This window comes from Salvelinus fontinalis, unplaced genomic scaffold, assembly GCF_029448725.1.
Source record: "Salvelinus fontinalis isolate EN_2023a unplaced genomic scaffold, ASM2944872v1 scaffold_0001, whole genome shotgun sequence".
Classification (NCBI taxonomy): domain Eukaryota; kingdom Metazoa; phylum Chordata; class Actinopteri; order Salmoniformes; family Salmonidae; genus Salvelinus; species Salvelinus fontinalis.
The window spans coordinates 1,800,485-1,825,838 of NW_026600210.1; the positions used below are offsets into that span (position 1 = coordinate 1,800,485).

General features: G+C 48.9%; 1 protein-coding gene across 1 annotated transcript in view; it reads left to right on the forward strand.

Moving 5' to 3' along the window:
- The window catches only part of usp3 (ubiquitin specific peptidase 3), an 80,249-nt gene that overhangs the window by 14,131 nt on the left and 40,764 nt on the right, over positions 1 to 25,354 (forward strand). The window contains exons 6-11 of the mRNA XM_055910104.1: positions 2,222 to 2,304; positions 8,219 to 8,332; positions 11,217 to 11,330; positions 16,572 to 16,778; positions 18,479 to 18,585; positions 18,680 to 18,760. Of these exons, the coding sequence (XP_055766079.1) occupies positions 2,222 to 2,304; positions 8,219 to 8,332; positions 11,217 to 11,330; positions 16,572 to 16,778; positions 18,479 to 18,585; positions 18,680 to 18,760 (706 nt within the window). The remainder of the gene's footprint in view (positions 1 to 2,221; positions 2,305 to 8,218; positions 8,333 to 11,216; positions 11,331 to 16,571; positions 16,779 to 18,478; positions 18,586 to 18,679; positions 18,761 to 25,354) is intronic.

A 25,354-nucleotide genomic window follows, 5' to 3' on the forward strand; every position in this document is an offset into this window, starting at 1 on the left:
GTTGAAATTAAATGTCTTTGTTGAAATTAAATGTGTTTGTTGAAATGAAATGTGTTTGTTGAAATGAAATGTGTTTGTTGAGATGAAATGTGTTTGTTGAGATGAAATGTGTTTGTTGAGATGAAATGTCTTTGTTGAGATGAAATGTCTTTGATGAGATGAAATGTCTTTGATGAGATGAAATGTCTTTGATGAGATGAAATGTCTTTGATGAGATGAAATGTCTTTGTTGAAATGAAATGTCTTTGTTGAAATGAAATGTCTTTGTTGAAATGAAATGTCTTTGTTGAAATGAAATGTCTTTGATGAAATGAAATGTGTTTGTTGAGATGAAATGTGTTTGTTGAAATGAAATGTCTTTGATGAAATGAAATGTCTTTGATGAAATGAAATGTGTTTGTTGAGATGAAATGTGTTTGTTGAGATGAAATGTCTTTGATGAGATGAAATGTCTTTGATGAAATGAAATGTCTTTGTTGAAATGAAATGTCTTTGTTGAAATGTGCAGTACAAGCTCCGTCTCTGTAGTGTCAGCAGAGCTCTGGGCTAGATGACAATGACAGTCTAGCTGGTGTAGGCTGTAGACCCCAGACTGACTGTTCTCTGAACACAGTCTAGCTGGTGTAGGCTGTAGACCCCAGACTGACTGTTCTCTAAACACAGTCTAGCTGGTGTAGGCTGTAGACCCCAGACTGACTGTTCTCTAAACACAGTCTAGCTGGTGTAGGCTGTAGACCCCAGACTGACTGTTCTCTAAACACAGTCTAGCTGGTGTAGGCTGTAGACCCCAGACTGACTGTTCTCTAAACACAGTGGTGTAGGCTGTAGACCCCAGACTGACTGTTCTCTAAACACAGTGGTGTAGGCTGTAGACCCCAGACTGACTGTTCTCTAAACACAGTGGTGTAGGCTGTAGACCCCAGACTGACTGTTCTCTAAACACAGTGGTGTAGGCTGTAGACCCCAGACTGACTGTTCTCTAAACACAGTGGTGTAGGCTGTAGACCCCAGACTGACTGTTCTCTAAACACAGTGGTGTAGGCTGTAGACCCCAGACTGACTGTTCTCTAAACACAGTGGTGTAGGCTGTAGACCCCAGACTGACTGTTCTCTAAACACAGTGGTGTAGGCTGTAGACCCCAGACTGACTGTTCTCTAAACACAGTGGTGTAGGCTGTAGACCCCAGACTGACTGTTCTCTAAACACAGTGGTGTAGGCTGTAGACCCCAGACTGACTGTTCTCTAAACACAGTGGTGTAGGCTGTAGACCCCAGACTGACTGTTCTCTAAACACAGTGGTGTAGGCTGTAGACCCCAGACTGACTGTTCTCTAAACACAGTGGTGTAGGCTGTAGACCCCAGACTGACTGTTCTCTAAACACAGTGGTGTAGGCTGTAGACCCCAGACTGACTGTTCTCTAAACACAGTGGTGTAGGCTGTAGACCCCAGACTGACTGTTCTCTAAACACAGTGGTGTAGGCTGTAGACCCCAGACTGACTGTTCTCTAAACACAGTGGTGTAGGCTGTAGACCCCAGACTGACTGTTCTCTAAACACAGTGGTGTAGGCTGTAGACCCCAGACTGACTGTTCTCTAAACACAGTGGTGTAGGCTGTAGACCCCAGACTGACTGTTCTCTAAACACAGTGGTGTAGGCTGTAGACCCCAGACTGACTGTTCTCTAAACACAGTCTAGCTGATGTAGGCTGTAGACCCCAGACTGACTGTTCTCTAAACACAGTCTAGCTGGTGAAGGCTGTAGACCCCAGACTGACTGTTCTCTAAACACAGTGGTGTAGGCTGTAGACCCCAGACTGACTGTTCTCTAAACACAGTGGTGTAGGCTGTAGACCCCAGACTGACTGTTCTCTAAACACAGTCTAGCTGATGTAGGCTGTAGACCCCAGACTGACTGTTCTCTAAACACAGTCTAGCTGGTGAAGGCTGTAGACCCCAGACTGACTGTTCTCTAAACACAGTGGTGTAGGCTGTAGACCCCAGACTGACTGTTCTCTAAACACAGTGGTGTAGGCTGTAGACCCCAGACTGACTGTTCTCTAAACACAGTCTAGCTGGTGTAGGCTGTAGACCCCAGACTACTTGCTCCAACTTCTGTAACACTTGTAATAGATGAATCTAATGGCAGTTAACCTGTCTGTGTGCACTGTTGCTTCATAATGGCTCAGCTATGGTCTCTCTCTCTCTCTCCTTCCTCTCAGGGTGGGGCCTCCGCTCTCTCTGCCATGGGATTACGTAACCTAGGCAACACATGCTTTATGAACGCCATCCTGCAGTCTCTCAGGTAAGTCCCTCGCGGCTGAGTTGTGGTTAGGCTTAGGTAAGTCTCTCAGGTGAGCCAAGGCCCATTATGGTCCCTTGGAACTCAGGTGATCTGTATGGCTTAAGGCTCTGGTTCTTGCCTCAATATGGCCTCTTGTGTGGGTGGCCTACTGTCTGGCTCAGTGGTCTGTAGTCAGGGCCTACTGTCTGGCTCAGTGGTCTGTAGTCAGGGCCTACTGTCTGGCTCAGTGGTCTGTAGTCAGGGCCTACTGTCTGGCTCAGTGGTCTGTAGTCAGGGCCCACTGTCTGGCTCAGTGGTCTGTAGTCAGGGCCTACTGTCTGGCTCAGTGGTCTGTAGTCAGGGCCTACTGTCTGGCTCAGTGGTCTGTAGTCAGGGCCTACTGTCTGGCTCAGTGGTCTGTAGTCAGGGCCTACTGTCTGGCTCAGTGGTCTGTAGTCAGGGCCTACTGTCTGGCTCAGTGGTCTGTAGTCAGGGCCTACTGTCTGGCTCAGTGGTCTGTAGTCAGGGCCTACTGTCTGGCTCAGTGGTCTGTAGTCAGGGCCTACTGTCTGGCTCAGTGGTCTGTAGTCAGGGCCTACTGTCTGGCTCAGTGGTCTGTAGTCAGGGCCTACTGTCTGGCTCAGTGGTCTGTAGTCAGGGCCTACTGTCTGGCTCAGTGGTCTGTAGTCAGGGCCTACTGTCTGGCTCAGTGGTCTGTAGTCAGGGCCTACTGTCTGGCTCAGTGGTCTGTAGTCAGGGCCTACTGTCTGGCTCAGTGGTCTGTAGTCAGGGCCTACTGTCTGGCTCAGTGGTCTGTAGTCAGGGCCTACTGTCTGGCTCAGTGGTCTGTAGTCAGGGCCTACTGTCTGGCTCAGTGGTCTGTAGTCAGGGCCTACTGTCTGGCTCAGTGGTCTGTAGTCAGGGCCTACTGTCTGGCTCAGTGGTCTGTAGTTAGGGCCTACTGTCTGGCTCAGTGGTCTGTAGTCAGGGCCTACTGTCTGGCTCAGTGGTCTGTAGTCAGGGCCTACTGTCTGGCTCAGTGGTCTGTAGTCAGGGCCTACTGTCTGGCTCAGTGGTCTGTAGTCAGGGCCTACTGTCTGGCTCAGTGGTCTGTAGTCAGGGCCTACTGTCTGGCTCAGTGGTCTGTAGTCAGGGCCTACTGTCTGGCTCAGTGGTCTGTAGTCAGGGCCTACTGTCTGGCTCAGTGGTCTGTAGTCAGGGCCTACTGTCTGGCTCAGTGGTCTGTAGTCAGGGCCTACTGTCTGGCTCAGTGGTCTGTAGTCTTGGCCTACTGTCTGGCTCAGTGGTCTGTAGTCAGGGCCAGCCTCTGGCTCAGTGGTCTGTAGTCAGGGCCTACTGTCTGGCTCAGTGGTCTGTAGTCAGGGCCTACTGTCTGGCTCAGTGGTCTGTAGTTAGACCTACTGTCTGGCTCAGTGGTCTGTAGTCAGGGCCTACTTTCTGGCTCAGTGGTCTGTAGTCAGGGCCTACTTTCTGGCTCAGTGGTCTGTAGTCAGGGCCTACTGTCTGGCTCAGTGGTCTGTAGTTAGGGCCTACTGTCTGGCTCAGTGGTCTGTAGTTAGGGCCTACTGTCTGGCTCAGTGGTCTGTAGTCAGGGCCTACTGTCTGGCTCAGTGGTCTGTAGTCAGGGCCTACTGTCTGGCTCAGTGGTCTGTAGTCAGGGCCTACTGTCTGGCTCAGTGGTCTGTAGTCAGGGCCTACTGTCTGGCTCAGTGGTCTGTAGTCAGGGCCTACTGTCTGGCTCAGTGGTCTGTAGTCAGGGCCTACTGTCTGGCTCAGTGGTCTGTAGTCAGGGCCTACTGTCTGGCTCAGTGGTCTGTAGTCAGGGCCTACTGTCTGGCTCAGTGGTCTGTAGTCAGGGCCTACTGTCTGGCTCAGTGGTCTGTAGTCAGGGCCTACTGTCTGGCTCAGTGGTCTGTAGTCAGGGCCTACTGTCTGGCTCAGTGGTCTGTAGTCAGGGCCTACTGTCTGGCTCAGTGGTCTGTAGTCAGGGCCTACTGTCTGGCTCTGTGGTCTGTAGTCAGGGCCTACTGTCTGGCTCTGTGGTCTGTAGTCAGGGCCTACTGTCTGGCTCTGTGGTCTGTAGTCAGGGCCTACTGTCTGGCTCTGTGGTCTGTAGTCAGGGCCTACTGTCTGGCTCTGTGGTCTGTAGTCAGGGCCTACTGTCTGGCTCTGTGGTCTGTAGTCAGGGCCTACTGTCTGGCTCTGTGGTCTGTAGTCAGGGCCTACTGTCTGGCTCTGTGGTCTGTAGTCAGGGCCTACTGTCTGGCTCTGTGGTCTGTAGTCAGGGCCTACTGTCTGGCTCAGTGGTCTGTAGTCAGGGCCTACTGTCTGGCTCAGTGGTCTGTAGTCAGGGCCTACTGTCTGGCTCAGTGGTCTGTAGTCAGGGCCTACTGTCTGGCTCAGTGGTCTGTAGTCAGGGCCTACTGTCTGGCTCAGTGGTCTGTAGTCAGGGCCTACTGTCTGGCTCAGTGGTCTGTAGTCAGGGCCTACTGTCTGGCTCAGTGGTCTGTAGTCAGGGCCTACTGTCTGGCTCAGTGGTCTGTAGTCAGGGCCTACTGTCTGGCTCTGTGGTCTGTAGTCAGGGCCTACTGTCTGGCTCTGTGGTCTGTAGTCAGGGCCTACTGTCTGGCTCAGTGGTCTGTAGTCAGGGCCTACTGTCTGGCTCAGTGGTCTGTAGTCAGGGCCTACTGTCTGGCTCTGTGGTCTGTAGTCAGGGCCTACTGTCTGGCTCTGTGGTCTGTAGTCAGGGCCTACTGTCTGGCTCAGTGGTCTGTAGTCAGGGCCTACTGTCTGGCTCAGTGGTCTGTAGTCTTGGCCTACTGTCTGGCTCAGTGGTCTGTAGTCAGGGCCAGCCTCTGGCTCAGTGGTCTGTAGTCAGGGCCTACTGTCTGGCTCAGTGGTCTGTAGTCAGGGCCTACTGTCTGGCTCAGTGGTCTGTAGTCAGGGCCTACTGTCTGGCTCAGTGGTCTGTAGTCAGGGCCTACTGTCTGGCTCAGTGGTCTGTAGTCAGGGCCTACTGTCTGGCTCAGTGGTCTGTAGTCAGGGCCTACTGTCTGGCTCAGTGGTCTGTAGTCAGGGCCTACTGTCTGGCTCAGTGGTCTGTAGTCAGGGCCTACTGTCTGGCTCAGTGGTCTGTAGTCAGGGCCTACTGTCTGGCTCAGTGGTCTGTAGTCAGGGCCTACTGTCTGGCTCAGTGGTCTGTAGTCAGGGCCTACTGTCTGGCTCAGTGGTCTGTAGTCAGGGCCTACTGTCTGGCTCAGTGGTCTGTAGTCAGGGCCTACTGTCTGGCTCAGTGGTCTGTAGTCAGGGCCTACTGTCTGGCTCAGTGGTCTGTAGTCAGGGCCTACTGTCTGGCTCTGTGGTCTGTAGTCAGGGCCTACTGTCTGGCTCTGTGGTCTGTAGTCAGGGCCTACTGTCTGGCTCTGTGGTCTGTAGTCAGGGCCTACTGTCTGGCTCTGTGGTCTGTAGTCAGGGCCTACTGTCTGGCTCTGTGGTCTGTAGTCAGGGCCTACTGTCTGGCTCTGTGGTCTGTAGTCAGGGCCTACTGTCTGGCTCTGTGGTCTGTAGTCAGGGCCTACTGTCTGGCTCTGTGGTCTGTAGTCAGGGCCTACTGTCTGGCTCTGTGGTCTGTAGTCAGGGCCCACTGTCTGGCTCTGTGGTCTGTAGTCAGGGCCCACTGTCTGGCTCAGTGGTCTGTAGTCAGGGCCTACTGTCTGGCTCTGTGGTCTGTAGTCAGGGCCCACTGTCTGGCTCAGTGGTCTGTAGTCAGGGCCTACTGTCTGGCTCAGTGGTCTGTAGTCTAAGAGGCTGGGGGGTTGGGAAAGAGGCTAGGGTGGGGGTTGGGAAAGAGGCTAGGGTGGGGGTTGGGAAAGAGGCTAGGGTGGGGGTGGGGAAAGAGGCTAGGGTGGGGGTGGGGAAAGAGGCTTGGGTGGGGGTGGGGAAAGAGGCTGGGGGGTGGGGACAGAGGCTAGGGTGGGGGTTGGGAAAGAGGCTGAGGGGTGGGGAAAGAGGCTAGGGTGGGGGTGGGGAAAGAGGCTAGGGTGGGGGTGGGGAAAGAGACTGGGGGGTGGGGACAGAGGCTAGGGTGGGGGTTGGGAAAGAGGCTGAGGGGTGGGGAAAGAGGCTAGGGTGGGGGTTGGGAAAGAGGCTAGGGTGGGGAAAGAGGCTGAGGGGTGGGGAAAGAGGCTAGGGTGGGGGTGTGGAAAGAGGCTAGGGTGGGGGTGGGGAAAGAGGCTAGGGTGGGGGTGGGGAAAGAGGCTAGGGTGGGGGTGGGGAAAGAGGCTGGGGTGGGGAAAGAGGCTTGGGTGGGGAAAGAGGCTTGGGTGGGGGTGGGGAAAGAGGCTAGGGTGGGGGTGGGGAAAGAGGCTAGGGTGGGGGTGGGGAAAGAGGCTGGGGTGGGGGTGGGGAAAGAGGCTAGGGTGGGGGTGGGGAAAGAGGCTAGGGTGGGGGTGGGGAAAGAGGCTAGGGTGGGGGTGGGGAAAGAGGCTGGGGTGGGGGTGGGGAAAGAGGCTGGGGTGGGGGTGGGGAAAGATGCTAGGGCTGGGGTGGGGAAAGAGGCTAGGGTGGGGGTGGGGATAGAGGCTAGGGTGGGGGTGGGGATAGAGGCTGGGGTGGGGGTGGGGAAAGAGGCTTGGGTGGGGGTGGGGAAAGAGGCTGGGTGGGGGTGGGGAAAGAGGCTGAGGGGTGGGGAAAGAGGCTTGGGTGGGGGTGGGGAAAGAGGCTAGGGTGGGGGTGGGGATAGAGGCTGGGGTGGGGAAAGAGGCTGGGGTGGGGGTGGGGAAAGAGGCTGGGGTGGGGGTGGGGAAAGAGACTTGGGTGGGGAAAGAGGCTTGGGTGGGGGTGGGGAAAGAGACTTGGGTGGGGGTGTGGAAAGAGGCTAGGGTGGGGGTGGTGAAAGAGGCTAGGGTGGGGGTGGTGAAAGAGGCTAGGGTGGGGGTGGGGAAAGAGGCTAGGGTGGGGGTGGGGAAAGAGGCTAGGGTGGGGGTGGGGAAAGAGGCTAGGGTGGGGGTGGGGAAAGAGGCTAGGGTGGGGGTGGGGAAAGAGGCTAGGGTGGGGGTGGGGAAAGAGGCTGGGGTGGGGGTGGGGAAAGAGACTTGGGTGGGGAAAGAGGCTGGGGTGGGGGTGGGGAAAGAGGCTGGGGTGGGGGTGGGGAAAGAGACTTGGGTGTGGAAAGAGGCTAGTGTGGGGGTGGGGAAAGAGGCTTGGGTGGGGGTGGGGAAAGAGGCTGGGGGTGGGGAAAGAGGCTGGGGGTGGGGAAAGAGGCTGGGGTGGGGGTGGGGAAAGAGGCTGGGGTGGGGGTGGGGAAAGAGGCTGGGGTGGGGGTGGGGAAAGAGGCTAGGGTGGGGGTGGGGAAAGAGGCTTGGGTGGGGGTGGGGAAAGAGGCTGGGGTGGGGGTGGGGAAAGAGGCTGGGGTGGGGAAAGAGGCTTTGTTGGGGGTGGGGAACGAGGCTGGGGTGGGGAAAGAGGCTTTGTTGGGGGTGGGGAAAGAGGCTTGGGTGGGGGTGGGGAAAGAGGCTGGGGTGGGGAAAGAGGCTTTGTTGGGGGTGGGGAAAGAGGCTTTGTTGGGGGTGGGGAAAGAGGCTGGGGGTGGGGGGGGGGAGCGGCTTGGGGGGTGGGGAAAGAGGCTTGGGGGGGGGGGAAAGAGGCTCGGGGGGGGGGGGGGGAAAGAGGATTGGGGGGGGGGAAAGAGGCTTGGGGGGGGGGGAAAGAGGCTGGGGGGGGGGGGGGGGGAGGCTTGGGTGGGGGGAAAGAGGCTTGGGGGGGGGGGGAAAGAGGCTTGCGGGGGGGGGGGGAAAGAGGCTTGGGGGGGGGTGGGGAAAGAGGCTTGGGGGGTGGGGAAAGAGGCTTGGGGGTGGGGGGAGAGGCTTGGGGGGGGGGGGGGAAGCTGAGTGTTAAAAAACTGTTTCTATTCCAGCAACATCCATCAGTTCAGCTGTTATTTCATGGAGCTGCCAGCGGTGGCGCTGCGGAGCGGGAAGACTGCAGGCCGACGGATGTACCACACCCGCAGCCAGGGGGACACCAGTGTGTAAGGTCTTACGTGTGTGTGTGTTTGCAGGGCCTGAAGCTAACTTTTTGGTCCACCAGCCACTGTGGCAGATCTACCAGCCACTCAGATTTCTTTTGCTAGCCGATATAAAACATTTACACCAAAAACCATAACAGTTGAGCATGCTTTGTTTCTAAAACAGTACGCGTATTACTAGTAAGAAGTCATGTGGTATATTGATCCATTTCTTTTAAAATATCACAGATGAGACAAATGTTCAGCTGCCCCTTTAAGAGCGGGGAGGTTACCGTGGTAACATGGCCACCGGAGTCATGTGTCTGTGTGAGTCTGATCAGTAGCTCTTCCCTAGACACTGATATTCAGACATTGAAAAGAAACCTAGCTTGTGAACAACATCTAAGTAGCCAAGAAACATGAGGACAGTCTCACTTTAGTAGACTTTAGTTTGGACTAAATTAGACCAACTTTTATGCCTTCTAAAAATGAATCTCTCACTATCTCTCACAGCCAGGCTGTGTTGCAGCGAGAGGTGGGATATAGTTTTTTGTGCGATTAATTTACCACCCTATTTAAGACATCAAAACTATGAAATAACACATATGGAATCATATAGTAAGCGAAGAAGTGTTAAACAAATATATTTTAGATTCTTCAAAGTAGCCACCCTTTGCCTTGATGACAGCTTTGCACACTTGGCATTCTCTCAACCAGCTTCACCTGGAATGCTTTTTCAACAATCTTGAAGGAGTTCCCACATATGCTGAGCACTTGTTTGCAGCTTTTCCTTCACTTCTGCGGTCCAACTCATCCCAAACCGTCTCAATTTGGTTGAGGTCGGGTGATTGTGAAGGCCAGGTCATCTGATGCAGCACTCCATCGCTCTCCTTATTGGTCAAGTAGCCCTTACACAGCCTGGAGGTGTGTTTGGTCATTATCCTGTTGAAAAACAAATGATAGTCCCACTAAACACAAACCAGATGGGATGGCGTATCACTGCAGAATGCTGTGGCAGCCATGCTGGTTAAGTGGGCCTTGATTTCTAAATGAATCCCCAACAGTGTCACCAGCAAAGCACCCCCACACCTCCTCCTCCATGCTTCACAGTGGGAACCACACCTCCTCCTCCATGCTTCACGGTGGGAACCACACCCCCACACCTCCTCCTCCATGCTTCACGGTGGGAACCACACCCCCACACCTCCTCCTCCATGCTTCACAGTGGGAACCACACCCCCACACCTCCTCCTCCATGCTTCACAGTGGGAACCACACCCCCACACCTCCTCCTCCATGCTTCACAGTGGGAACCACACCCCCACACCTCCTCCTCCATGCTTCACAGTGGGAACCCCACATGCAGAGATCATCTGTTAACCTCCTCCTCCATGCTTCACAGTGGGAACCACACCCCCACACCTCCTCCTCCATGCTTCACAGTGGGAACCACACCCCCACACCTCCTCCTCCATGCTTCACAGTGGGAACCACACCCCCACACCTCCTCCTCCATGCTTCACAGTGGGAACCACACATGCGGGGATCATCTCTTAACCTCCTCCTCCATGCTTCACAGTGGGAACCACACATGCGGGGATCATCCGTTCACCTATTCTGCGTCTCACAAAGACACAGCAGTTGGAACCAAAAATAAAACATGTGACTCATCAGACCAAAGGACAGATTTCCACTGGTCTAATGTCCATTTCTCGTGTTTCTTGGGCTTGGTCTTTCGCCTTATTTGCTTATCTTCTGTATAGCACTCCTTCCATGTCACAACACAACTGATTGTCTCAAACGCATTAAGAAGGAAAGAAATTCTACAAATGAACTTTTAACAAGGCACACCTGTTGATTGAAATGCATTCCAGGTGACTACCTCATGAATCTGGTTGAGAGAATGCCAAGTGTGCAAAGCTAGTTTTGGTGGCTTCACTTTTCTACAATGTAGAAAATAGTGAGGGGGAACTTATTATTATTATTATTTATTTTTTCACCTTTATTTTATTTATTTTATTATTTGATTTAACCAGGTAGGCTAGTTGAGAACACGTTCTCATTTGCAACTGCGACCTGGCCAAGATAAAGCATAGCAATTCGACACATACATTATGTGCAGGTGTCCAGACTCTTGACTGGTACTGTACATTGTAAGTGATTTCAATGGGTCTTTCTCCTTGTTTTATACTGTTCAACTTCAACCCAAAATTATATTCATCATTTTCTGCATTTCCTGCACTCATTTGAGATCATTTATACACTGCCATGTAGAGCTGCACAATATGGGCAAACGATTTATAGGCCTGTTTTTAACCAAATGTTGGATTTGAGATTTGACTTGTGATTTAGAGCAAAACTTGGGTGTATACTGTTAGTCATGGAAATATAATGATTTATTCTAATTCTATAGTTAGAATATAATAGTGGCCACTTTGAATACAGTGTTTGACATGACAAAGAATTTAAATGCCAGGGAGGATTTATTGTGACAGGGTAGGAACCGAAGTGTTGATAAGCATATCTTAGTTGATCCCTATAATCTTTGGCTACATGTTTTATCTTAGCTTTTTAACGTAGCTAACATATTCTTGCTTTGTGTATTCATCTTTGATTTAGAACATACTGTTGCACCAAAACAATACGCTGATTGGTTTAGAGTTAGTGAGCAGCACAGAGGATGTTTTAACTGAAGGAGTTGTGCTGTTGAAGGTTCCTGGCGTTGACATATCTTAGTTAGTGAGCAGCACAGAGGATGTTTTAACTGAAGGAGTTGTGCTGTTGAAGGTTCCTGGCGTTGACATATCTTAGTTAGTGAGCAGCACAGAGGATGTTTTAACTGAAGGAGTTGTGCTGTTGAAGGTTCCTGGCGTTGACAGTAGCTGTATGTTTGTCTCTTGTTTCCCAGGTCCTTGGTGGAGGAGTTGAGGAAGACCCTGTGTTATCTGTGGCAGGGTGGCCCAACAGCCTTCAGCCCCGACTCTTTGTTCTACGTTGTCTGGAAAATCATGCCCAGCTTCAGGTACTATGACAGACCTCGTCATTTCAGCAATGTCTGCTCCATGGGCTTTTCCCCTCTGATTTAATGTCGGGATCATAACGTAAATCAACTGATCTAGGATCAGTTTTGGACTTTCAGATCATAACTGTTCAGATTAAATGGACAGGTGGAGTCCTGATCCACCTCCAGTCCATTTATTATTATTATAGTTAGTTATAGATCTTCAGTGAGTATGACTCACCTTCATTTTGTATTGGATCTCGATCTGCCCTCAGCATGTCTAAAGCCTTAACGTTTGGGTCGCAGACGTGTTCAAAACATGTCCTTGACCCCGTGTTCTGACCCTGTTGCTCGGTAACATTGATGTCCTTGACCCCGTGTTGCACGGTAACATTGATGTCCTTGACCCCATGTTGCACGGTAACATTGATGTCCTTGACCCCGTGTTGCACGGTAACATTGATGTCCTTGACCCCATGTTGCTTGGTAACATTGATGTCCTTGACCCTGTGTTGCTTGGTAACATTGATGTCCTTGACCCTGTTGCACGGTAACATTGATGTCCTTGACCCTGTGTTGCACGGTAACATTGATGTCCTTGACCCTGTGTTGCACGGTAACATTGATGTCCTTGACCCCGTGTTGCACGGTAACATTGATGTCCTTGACCCCCTGTTGCACGGTAACATTGATGTCCTTGACCCCCTGTTGCACGGTAACATTGATGTCCTTGACCCTGTTGCACGGTAACATTGATGTCCTTGACCCCGTGTTGCACGGTAACATTGATGTCCTTTAACCCCTGTTGCTTGGTAACATTGATGTCCTTGACCCCGTGTTCTGACCCTGTTGCTTGGTAACATTGATGTCCTTGACCCTGTTGCACGGTAACATTGATGTCCTTGACCCTGTTGCACGGTAACATTGATGTCCTTGACCCTGTGTTGCTTGGTAACATTGATGTCCTTGACCCCCTGTTGCACGGTAACATTGATGTCCTTGACCCCGTGTTGCACGGTAACATTGATGTCCTTGAACCCCTGTTGCTTGGTAACATTGATGTCCTTGACCCCGTGTTCTGACCCTGTTGCTTGGTAACATTGATGTCCTTGACCCTGTTGCACGGTAACATTGATGTCCTTGACCCCGTGTTGCTTGGTAACATTGATGTCCTTGACCCTGTGTTGCTTGGTAACATTGATGTCCTTGAACCCCTGTTGCTTGGTAACATTGATGTCCTTGACCCCGTGTTCTGACCCTGTTGCTTGGTAACATTGATGTCCTTGACCCTGTTGCACGGTAACATTGATGTCCTTGACCCCGTGTTGCTTGGTAACATTGATGTCCTTGACCCTGTGTTGCTTGGTAACATTGATGTCCTTGACCCTGTGTTGCTTGGTAACATTGATGTCCTTGACCCTGTGTTGCACGGTAACATTGATGTCCTTGACCCTGTTGCTTGTTAACATTGATGTCCTTGACCCTGTTGCTTGGTAACATTGATATCCTTGACCCCGTGTTGCTTGGTAACATTGATGTCCTTGACCCTGTTGCTTGGTTACATTGATGTCCTTGACCCTGTTGCTTGGTTACATTGATGTCCTTGACCCCGTGTTGCTTGGTAACATTGATGTCCTTGACCCCGTGTTGCTTGGTAACATTGATGTCCTTGACCCTGTTGCACGGTAACATTGATGTCCTTGACCCTGTGTTGCTTGGTAACATTGATGTCCTTGACCCCGTGTTGCTTGGTAACATTGATGTCCTTGACCCCGTGTTGCTTGGTAACATTGATGTCCTTGACCCTGTTGCACGGTAACATTGATGTCCTTGACCCTGTGTTGCTTGGTAACATTGATGTCCTTGACCCCGTGTTGCTTGGTAAAATTGATGTCCTTGACCACGTGTTGCTTGGTAACATTGATGTCGTTGACCCCGTGTTGCTTGGTAACATTGATGTCCTTGACCCTGTGTTGCTTGGTAACATTGATGTCCTTGACCCTGTTGCTTGGTAACATTGATGTCCTTGACCCTGTTGCTTGGTAACATTGATGTCCTTGACCCCGTGTTGCTTGGTAACGTTGATGTCCTTGACCCCGTGTAGCTTGGTAACATTGATGTCCTTGACCCTGTTGCTTGGTAACATTAATGTCCTTGACCCTGTGTTGCTTGGTAACATTAATGTCCTTGACCCCCTGTTGCTTGGTAACATTGATGTCCTTGACCCCCTGTTGCTTGGTAACATTGATGTCCTTGACCCCCTGTTGCTTGGTAACATTGATGTCCTTGACCCCGTGTTGCTTGGTAACATTGATGTCCTTGACCCCGTGTTGCTTGGTAACATTGATGTCCTTGACCCCGTGTTGCTTGGTAACATTGATGTCCTTGACCCCGTGTTGCTTGGTAACATTGATGTCCTTGACCCCGTGTTGCTTGGTAACATTGATGTCCTTGACCCCGTGTTGCTTGGTAACATTAATGTCCTTGACCCCGTGTTGCTTGGTAACATTGATGTCCTTGACCCCGTGTTGCTTGGTAACATTGATGTCCTTGACCCCGTGTTGCTTGCTAACATTGATGTCCTTGACCCCGTGTTGCTTGCTAACATTGATGTCCTTGACCCCGTGTTGCTTGCTAACATTGATGTCCTTGACCCCGTGTTGCTTGGTAACATTGATGTCCTTGACCCCGTGTTGCTTGGTAACATTGATGTCCTTGACCCTGTGTTGCTTGGTAACATTGATGTCCTTGACCCCGTGTTGCTTGGTAACATTGATGTCCTTGACCCCGTGTTGCTTGGTAACATTGATGTCCTTGACCCCGTGTTGCTTGGTAACATTGATGTCCTTGACTCTGTTGCACGGTAACATTGATGTCCTTGACCCCGTGTTGCTTGGTAACATTGATGTCCTTGACCCCGTGTTGCTTGCTAACATTGATGTCGTTGACCCTGTTGCTTGGTAACATTGATGTCGTTGACCCTGTTGCTTGGTAACATTGATGTCCTTGACCCTGTGTTGCTTGGTAACATTGATGTCCTTGACCCTGTTGCTTGGTAACATTGATGTCCCTGACCCTGTTGCACGGTTACATTGATGTCCTTGACCCTGTGTTGCTTGGTAACATTGATGTCCTTGACCCCCTGTTGCTTGGTAACATTGATGTCCTTGACCCCGTGTTGCACGGTAACATTGATGTCCTTGACCCTGTTGCACGGTAACATTGATGTCCTTGACCCTGTTGCTTGGTTACATTGATGTCCTTGACCCCGTGTTGCTTGGTAACTTTGATGTCCTTGACCCCGTGTTGCACGGTAACATTGATGTCCTTGACCCCGTGTTGCACGGTAACATTGATGTCCTTGACCCTGTTGCACGGTAACATTGATGTCCTTGACCCTGTTGCTTGGTAACATTGATGTCCTTGACCCCTTGTTGCTTGGTTACATTGATGTCCTTGACCCCGTGTTGCACGGTAACATTGATGTCCTTGACCCCCTGTTGCTTGGTAACATTGATGTCCTTGACCCCCTGTTAGCCGGTAACATTGATGTCCTTGACCCCCTGTTGCACGGTAACATTGATGTCCTTGACCCCCTGTTGCACGGTAACATTGATGTCCTTGACCCCCTGTTGCACGGTAACATTGATGTCCTTGACCCCGTGTTGCAGGGTAACATTGATGTCCTTGACCCCCTGTTGCTTGGTAACATTGATGTCCTTGACCCCGTGTTCTGACCCTGTTGCTTGGTAACATTGATGTCCTTGACCCTGTTGCACGGTAACATTGATGTCCCTGACCCTGTTGCACGGTTACATTGATGTCCTTGACCCTGTGTTGCTTGGTAACATTGATGTCCTTGACCCCCTGTTGCTTGGTAACATTGATGTCCTTGACCCCGTGTTGCACGGTAACATTGATGTCCTTGACCCTGTTGCACGGTAACATTGATGTCCTTGACCCTGTTGCTTGGTTACATTGATGTCCTTGACCCCGTGTTGCTTGGTAACATTGATGTCCTTGACCCCGTGTTGCTTGGTAACATTGATGTCCTTGACCCCGTGTTGCTTGGTAACATTGATGTCCTTGACCCCGTGTTGCTTGGTAACATTGATGTCCTTGACCCCGTGTTGCTTGGTAACATTGATGTCCTTGACCCCGTGTTGCTTGGTAACATTGATGTCCTTGACCCCGTGTTGCTTGGTAACATTGATGTCCTTGACCCCGTGTTGCTTGGTAACATTGATGTCCTTGACCCCGTGTTGCTTGGTAACATTGATGTCCTTGACCCTGTTGCACGGTAACATTGATGTCCTTGACCCTGTGTTGCTTGGTAATATTGATGTCCTTGACCCCGTGTTGCTTGGTAACATTGATGTCCTTGACCCCGTGTTGCTTGGTAACATTGATGTCGTCTACCCTGTTGCTTGGTAACATTGATGTCCTTGACCCTGTGTTGCTTGGTAACATTGATGTCCTTGACCCTGTTGCTTGGTAACATTGATGTCCTTGACCCTGTTGCTTGGTAACATTGATGTCCTTGACCCCGTGTTGCTTGGTAACATTGATGTCCTTGACCCCGTGTTGCTTGGTACATTGATGTCCTTGACCCTGTTGCTTGGTAACATTAATGTCCTTGACCCTGTGTTGCTTGGAAACATTAATGTCCTTGACCCTGTGTTGCTTGGTAACATTAATGTCCGTGACCCCCTGTTGCTTGGTAACATTGATGTCCTTGACCCTGTTGCTTGGTAACATTGATGTCCTTGACCCCGTGTTGCTTGGTAACATTGATGTCCTTGACCCCGTGTTGCTTGGTAACATTGATGTCCTTGACCCCGTGTTGCTTGGTAACATTGATGTCCTTGACCCCGTGTTGCTTGGTAACATTGATGTCCTTGACCCTGTGTTGCTTGGTAACATTAATGTCCTTGACCCTGTTGCTTGGTAACATTAATGTCCTTGACCCTGTTGCTTGGTAACATTAATGTCCTTGACCCCCTGTTGCTTGGTAACATTAATGTCCTTGACCCCCTGTTGCTTGGTAACATTGATGTCCTTGACCCCGTGTTGCTTGGTAACATTGATGTCCTTGACCCTGTGTTGCTTGGTAACATTGATGTCCTTGACCCCGTGTTGCTTGGTAATCTTGATGTCCTTGACCCCGTGTTGCTTGGTAACATTGATGTCCTTGACCCCGTGTTCTGTCCAGGAGGTTGTTGCTTGGTAACATTGATGTCCTTGACCCCGTGTTCTGTCCAGGGGGTACCAGCAGCAGGATGCCCATGAGTTCATGCGTTACCTGTTGGACCATCTCCATAGAGAACTACAGGGCGGTCTGAACGGAGCCAAGCACCCCGCTCTCCCCGTTCCACCGGATTCTGTAGCGGGAGACGACCCTCCTCTGTCACCGGACGGGCTCCCGTTACCGCAGGACGAGGGGAAAACCACGGGGGGGAAATGCTGCATGTAAGATAACTTCTAGTCTGATAGTCTGTCTGGTGTTTCCATGGTACAGGGGCCATTGGCCGGCCGTGACATCTGGCTTTCAGGTAGAGAAGCTGTATGTTTACCGCAGCAGGTGACCTAGGACAGACAAGACCATACTGAGTCATGTACACTCCCCTACCTATTTATATAAACAGTAAAACAAATTAATTGGACTTTATACTCAATCAAATCAATCAATCAAATGTATTTATATAGCCTTTCTTACATCAGCTGATGTCTCAAAGTGCTGTACAGAAACCCAGCCTAAAACCCCAAACAGCAAGCAATGCAGGTGTAGAAACACGGTGGCTAGGAAAAACTCCCTAGAAAGGTCAAAACCTAGGAAGAAATCTAGAGAGGAACCAGGCTCTGAGGGGTGGCCAGTCCTCTTCTGGCTGTGCCGGTTGGAGATTATAACAGAACATGGCAAAGATGTTCAAATGTTCATAAATGACCAGCATGGTCAAATAATAATCACAGTGGTTGTCACCTCAGGAGTAAATGTCAGTTGGCTTTTCATAGCCCATCATTAAGAGTATCTCTACCGCTCCTGTTGTTTCTAGAGAGTTGAAAACAGCAGGTCTGGGACAGGTAGCAGGTCTGGGACAGGTAGCACGTCCGGTGGACAGGTCAGGGTTTCATAGCCGATCATTCAGAGTATCTCTACCGCTCCTGCTGTCTCTAGAGAGTTGAAAACAGCAGGTCTGGGACAGGTAGCAGGTCTGGGACAGGTAGTACGTCCGGTGGACAGGTCAGGGTTTCATAGCCGATCATTCAGAGTATCTCTACCGCTCCTGCTGTCTCTAGAGAGTTGAAAACAGCAGGTCTGGGACAGGTAGCAGGTCTGGGACAGGTAGTACGTCCGGTGGACAGGTCAGGGTTTCATAGCCGATCATTCAGAGTATCTCTACCGCTCCTGCTGTCTCTAGAGAGTTGAAAACAGCAGGTCTGGGACAGGTAGCAGGTCTGGGACAGGGAGCAGGTCTGGGACAGGGAGCAGGTCTGGGACAGGGAGCAGGTCTGGGACAGGGAGCAGGTCTGGGACAGGGAGCAGGTCTGGGACAGGGAGCAGGTCTGGGACAGGGAGCAGGTCTGGGACAGGGAGCAGGTCTGGGACAGGGAGCAGGTCTGGGACAGGGAGCAGGTCTGGGACAGGGAGCAGGTCTGGGACAGGTAGCAGGTCTGGGACAGGTAGCAGGTCTGGGACTCAAACATTTTGAGGCGACAGGATAGAATGTCACCTTTTATTTGAGGGTATTTTCATATATATTTCACCGTTTAGAAATGAAGATACTTTGTTTCCAGTCCCCCCCCTCCCCCCCATTTTTAAAGATCTCATAAGTATTTTGACAATTTCACTTAGTGTATTAAAGTAGTAAAAGGTTTAGTATTTGGTCCCATATTCACATCATGACTACATCAATCTGGTGACGCTACAGACGTGTTGGATGTGGTTTGTTTTGGTGGTTTCAGATCACTTTCTGTCCAATAGAAACTAATGGTAAATAATGTATTGTCATTTTGGAGTCACTTTTATTGTAAACAAGAATAGATGAATGTGGGTGCTACCATGGTTACGGATAATCCTGAATGAATCGTGAATAACGATGAGTGAGCTAAGTTACTGAGGCATAAATATAATAACCACCCAAAAAATGCTTTGTTTTTGGTCTTTTCAGAAACGGCAGTTCTACCGTGGTCACGTCTATATTTGGCGGCGTCCTGCAGAATGAGGTCAACTGCCTGATCTGTGGGACTGAGTCTAGAAAGCTTGACCCTTTCCTTGGTAAGTCCACTGTCAGTCCACCCGTGGCCCGGGGTCAATTCCATTTCAATTCAGGGTCAAATCAGGAAGTTAACAGATGTGCCCTGTCCTCCAGATCTGTCCCTGGATATTCCCAGTCAGTTCAGACACAAGAGAACCAAGGACCAAGAGCCTGGTCCTACCTGCACGTTACGAGGTGAGTTCTACTGTCCCGTTGATGCTCTGATCTACTAAACTGTAGCTCTATTCTGCTCTGCCTGCACCTGTTCTGTTGTAGATACACTGAGGAGTAGACTGGGCGTATCACTCTCTTTATGTACTACCCATATTACTGAGGAGTAGACTGGGCGTATCACTCTCTTTATGTACTACCCATATTACTGAGGAGTAGACTGGGCGTATCACTCTCTTTATGTACTACCCATATTACTGAGGAGTAGACTGGGTGTATCACTCTCTTTATGTACTACCCATATTACTGAGGAGTAGACTGGGCGTATCACTCTCTTTATGTACTACCCATATTACTGAGGAGTAGACTGGGCGTATCACTCTCTTTATGTACTACCCATATTACTGAGGAGTAGACTGGGCGTATCACTCTCCTTTATGTACTACCCATATTACTGAGGAGTAGACTGGGCGTATCACTCTCTTTATGTACTACCCATATTACTGAGGAGTAGACTGGGTGTATCACTCTCTTTATGTACTACCCATATTACTGAGGATTAGACTGGGCGTGTCACTCTCTTTATGTACTATGTACCTTTATGTACTACCCATATTACTGAGGAGTAGACTGGGCGTATCACTCTCTTTATGTACTACCCATATTACTGAGGAGTAGACTGGGCGTATCACTCTCTTTATGTACTACCCATATTACTGAGGAGTAGACTGGGTGTATCACTCTCTTTATGTACTACCCATATTACTGAGGAGTAGACTGGGCGTATCACTCTCTTTATGTACTACCCATATTACTGAGGAGTAGACTGGGCGTATCACTCTCTTTATGTACTACCCATATTACTGAGGAGTAGACTGGGCGTATCACTCTCCTTTATGTACTACCCATATTACTGAGGAGTAGACTGGGCGTATCACTCTCTTTATGTACTACCCATATTACTGAGGAGTAGACTGGGTGTATCACTCTCTTTATGTACTACCCATATTACTGAGGATTAGACTGGGCGTGTCACTCTCTTTATGTACTATGTACTCTTTATGTACTACCCATATTACTGAGGAGTAGACTGGGCGTATCACTCTCTTTATGTACTACCCATATTACTGAGGAGTAGACTGGGCGTATCACTCTCTTTATGTACTACCCATATTACTGAGGAGTAGACTGGGTGTATCACTCTCTTTATGTACTACCCATATTACTGAGGAGTAGACTGGGCGTATCACTCTCTTTATGTACTATGTACTCTTTATGTACTACCCATATTACTGAGGAGTAGACTGGGCGTATCACTCTCTTTATGTACTACCCATATTACTGAGGAGTAGACTGGGCGTATCACTCTCTTTATGTACTACCCATATTACTGCGGAGTAGACTGGGCGTATCACTCTCTTTATGTACTACCCATATTACTGCGGAGTAGACTGGGCGTATCACTCTCTGTATGTACTACCCATATTACTGAGGAGTAGACTGGGCGTATCACTCTCTTTATGTACTACCCATATTACTGAGGAGTAGACTGGGCGTATCACTCTCTTTATGTACTATGTACTCTGTATGTACTACCCATATTAATGAGGAGTAGACTGGGCGTATCACTCTCTGTATGTACTACCCATATTACTGAGGAGTAGACTGGGCGTATCACTCTCTTTATGTACTACCCATATTACTGAGGAGTAGACTGGGCGTATCACTCTCTTTATGTACTACCCATATTACTGAGGAGGAGACTGGGTGTATCACTCTTTATGTACTACCCATATTACTGAGGAGGAGACTGGGCGTATCACTCTCTATGTACTACCCATATTACTGAGGAGTAGACTGGGCGTATCACTCTCTTTATGTACTACCCATATTACTGAGGAGTAGACTGGGCGTATCACTCTCTTTATGTACTACCCATATTACTGCGGAGTAGACTGGGCGTATCACTCTCTTTATGTACTACCCATATTACTGAGGAGTAGACTGGGCGTATCACTCTCTTTATGTACTACCCATATTACTGAGGAGTAGACTGGGCGTATCACTCTCTTTATGTACTACCCATATTACTGAGGAGTAGACTGGGCGTATCACTCTCTTTATGTACTACCCATATTACTGAGGAGTAGACTGGGCGTATCACTCTCTTTATGTACTATGTACTCTTTATGTACTACCCATATTACTGAGGAGGAGACTGGGCGTATCACTCTCTTTATGTACTACCCATATTACTGAGGAGGAGACTGGGCGTATCACTCTCTTTATGTACTATGTACTCTTTATGTACTACCCATATTACTGAGGAGTAGACTGGGCGTATCACTCTCTTTATGTACTACCCATATTACTGAGGAGTAGACTGGGCGTATCACTCTCTTTATGTACTACCCATATTACTGAGGAGGAGACTGGGCGTATCACTCTCTTTATGTACTACCCATATTACTGAGGAGTAGACTGGGCGTATCACTCTCTTTATGTACTACCCATATTACTGAGGAGTAGACTGGGCGTATCACTCTCTTTATGTACTATGTACTCTATATGTACTACCCATATTACTGAGGAGTAGACTGGGCGTATCACTCTCTTTATGTACTACCCATATTACTGAGGAGGAGACTGGGCGTATCACTCTCTTTATGTACTACCCATATTACTGAGGAGTAGACTGGGCGTATCACTCTCTTTATGTACTACCCATATTACTGAGGAGGAGACTGGGCGTATCACTCTCTTTATGTACTACCCATATTACTGAGGAGTAGACTGGGCGTATCACTCTCTTTATGTACTACCCATATTACTGAGGAGTAGACTGGGCGTATCACTCTCTTTATGTACTACCCATATTACTGAGGAGTAGACTGGGCGTATCACTCTCTTTATGTACTACCCATATTACTGAGGAGTAGACTGGGCGTATCACTCTCTTTATGTACTACCCATATTACTGAGGAGTAGACTGGGCGTATCACTCTCTTTATGTACTACCCATATTACTGAGGAGGAGACTGGGCGTATCACTCTCTTTATGTACTACCCATATTACTGAGGAGGAGACTGGGCGTATCACTCTTTATGTACTACCCATATTACTGAGGAGGAGACTGGGCGTATCACTCTCTTTATGTACTACCCATATTACTGAGGAGGAGACTGGGCGTATCACTCTCTTTATGTACTACCCATATTACTGAGGAGTAGACTGGGCGTATCACTCTCTTTATGTACTACCCATATTACTGAGGAGTAGACTGGGCGTATCACTCTCTTTATGTACTACCCATATTACTGAGGAGTAGACTGGGCGTATCACTCTCTTTATGTACTACCCATATTACTGAGGAGTAGACTGGGCGTATCACTCTCTTTATGTACTACCCATATTACTGAGGAGTAGACTGGGCGTATCACTCTCTTTATGTACTACCCATATTACTGAGGAGTAGACTGGGCGTATCACTCTCTTTATGTACTACCCATATTACTGAGGAGGAGACTGGGCGTATCACTCTCTTTATGTACTACCCATATTACTGAGGAGGAGACTGGGCGTATCACTCTCTTTATGTACTACCCATATTACTGAGGAGGAGACTGGGCGTATCACTCTCTTTATGTACTACCCATATTACTGAGGAGGAGACTGGGCGTATCACTCTCTTTATGTACTACCCATATTACTGAGGAGGAGACTGGGCGTATCACTCTCTTTATGTACTACCCATATTACTGAGGAGGAGACTGGGCGTATCACTCTCTTTATGTACTACCCATATTACTGAGGAGGAGACTGGGCATATCACTCTCTTTATGTACTATGTACTCTTTATGTACTACCCATATTACTGAGGAGTAGACTGGGCGTATCACTCTCTTTATGTACTACCCATATTACTGAGGAGGAGACTGGGCGTATCACTCTCTTTATGTACTACCCATATTACTGAGGAGGAGACTGGGCGTATCACTCTCTTTATGTACTACCCATATTACTGAGGAGGAGACTGGGCGTATCACTCTCTTTATGTACTACCCATATTACTGAGGAGTAGACTGGGCGTATCACTCTCTTTATGTACTACCCATATTACTGAGGAGGAGACTGGGCGTATCACTCTCTTTATGTACTACCCATATTACTGAGGAGGAGACTGGGCGTATCACTCTCTTTATGTACTACCCATATTACTGAGGAGTAGACTGGGCATATCACTCTCTTTATGTACTATGTACTCTTTATGTACTACCCATATTACTGAGGAGTAGACTGGGCGTATCACTCTCTTTATGTACTACCCATATTACTGAGGAGGAGACTGGGCGTATCACTCTCTTTATGTACTACCCATATTACTGAGGAGGAGACTGGGCGTATCACTCTCTTTATGTACTACCCATATTACTGAGGAGGAGACTGGGCGTATCACTCTCTTTATGTACTACCCATATTACTGAGGAGTAGACTGGGCGTATCACTCTCTTTATGTACTACCCATATTACTGAGGAGTAGACTGGGCGTATCACTCTCTTTATGTACTACCCATATTACTGAGGAGTAGACTGGGCGTATCACTCTCTTTATGTACTACCCATATTACTGAGGAGTAGACTGGGCGTATCACTCTCTTTATGTACTACCCATATTACTGAGGAGTAGACTGGGCGTATCACTCTCTTTATGTACTACCCATATTACTGAGGAGGAGACTGGGCATATCACTCTCTTTATGTACTATGTACTCTTTATGTACTACCCATATTACTGAGGAGTAGACTGGGCGTATCACTCTCTTTATGTACTACCCATATTACTGAGGAGTAGACTGGGCGTATCACTCTCTTTATGTACTATGTACTCTTTATGTACTACCCATATTACTGAGGAGTAGACTGGGCGTATCACTCTCTTTATGTACTACCCATATTACTGAGGAGGAGACTGGGCGTATCACTCTCTTTATGTACTACCCATATTACTGAGGAGGAGACTGGGCGTATCACTCTCTTTATGTACTACCCATATTACTGAGGAGGAGACTGGGCGTATCACTCTCTTTATGTACTACCCATATTACTGAGGAGGAGACTGGGCGTATCACTCTCTTTATGTACTACCCATATTACTGAGGAGGAGACTGGGCGTATCACTCTCTTTATGTACTACCCATATTACTGAGGAGGAGACTGGGCGTATCACTCTCTTTATGTACTACCCATATTACTGAGGAGGAGACTGGGCGTATCACTCTCTTTATATACTACCCATATTACTGAGGAGTAGACTGGGCGTATCACTCTCTTTATGTACTACCCATATTACTGAGGAGTAGACTGGGCGTATCACTCTCTTTATGTACTACCCATATTACTGAGGAGTAGACTGGGCGTATCACTCTCTTTATGTACTACCCATATTACTGAGGAGGAGACTGGGCGTATCACTCTCTTTATGTACTACCCATATTACTGAGGAGGAGACTGGGCGTATCACTCTCTTTATGTACTACCCATATTACTGAGGAGTAGACTGGGCGTATCACTCTCTTTATGTACTACCCATATTACTGAGGAGGAGACTGGGCGTATCACTCTCTTTATGTACTACCCATATTACTGAGGAGGAGACTGGGCGTATCACTCTCTTTATGTACTATGTACTCTTTATGTACTACCCATATTACTGAGGAGTAGACTGGGCGTATCACTCTCTTTATGTACTACCCATATTACTGAGGAGTAGACTGGGCGTGTCACTCTCTTTATGTACTACCCATATTACTGAGGAGGAGACTGGGCGTATCACTCTATGTACTACCCATATTACTGAGGAGTAGACTGGGCGTATCACTCTATGTACTACCCATATTACTGAGGAGTAGACTGGGCGTATCACTCTCTTTATGTACTACCCATATTACTGAGGAGTAGACTGGGCGTATCACTCTCTTTATGTACTACCCATATTACTGAGGAGTAGACTGGGCGTATCACTCTCTTTATGTACTACCCATATTACTGAGGAGTAGACTGGGCGTATCACTCTCTTTATGTACTACCCATATTACTGAGGAGTAGACTGGGCGTATCACTCTCTTTATGTACTACCCATATTACTGAGGAGTAGACTGGGCGTATCACTCTCTTTATGTACTACCCATATTACTGAGGAGTAGACTGGGCGTATCACTCTATGTACTACCCATATTACTGAGGAGTAGACTGGGCGTATCACTCTCTTTATGTACTACCCATATTACTGAGGAGTAGACTGGGCGTATCACTCTCTTTATGTACTCTTTATGTACTACCCATATTACTGAGGAGTAGACTGGGCGTATCACTCTCTTTATGTACTACCCATATTACTGAGGAGTAGACTGGGCGTATCACTCTCTTTATGTACTACCCATATTACTGAGGAGTAGACTGGGCGTATCACTCTCTTTATGTACTACCCATATTACTGAGGAGTAGACTGGGCGTATCACTCTCTTTATGTACTACCCATATTACTGAGGAGTAGACTGGGCGTATCACTCTCTTTATGTACTATGTACTCTGTATGTACTACCCATATTAATGAGGAG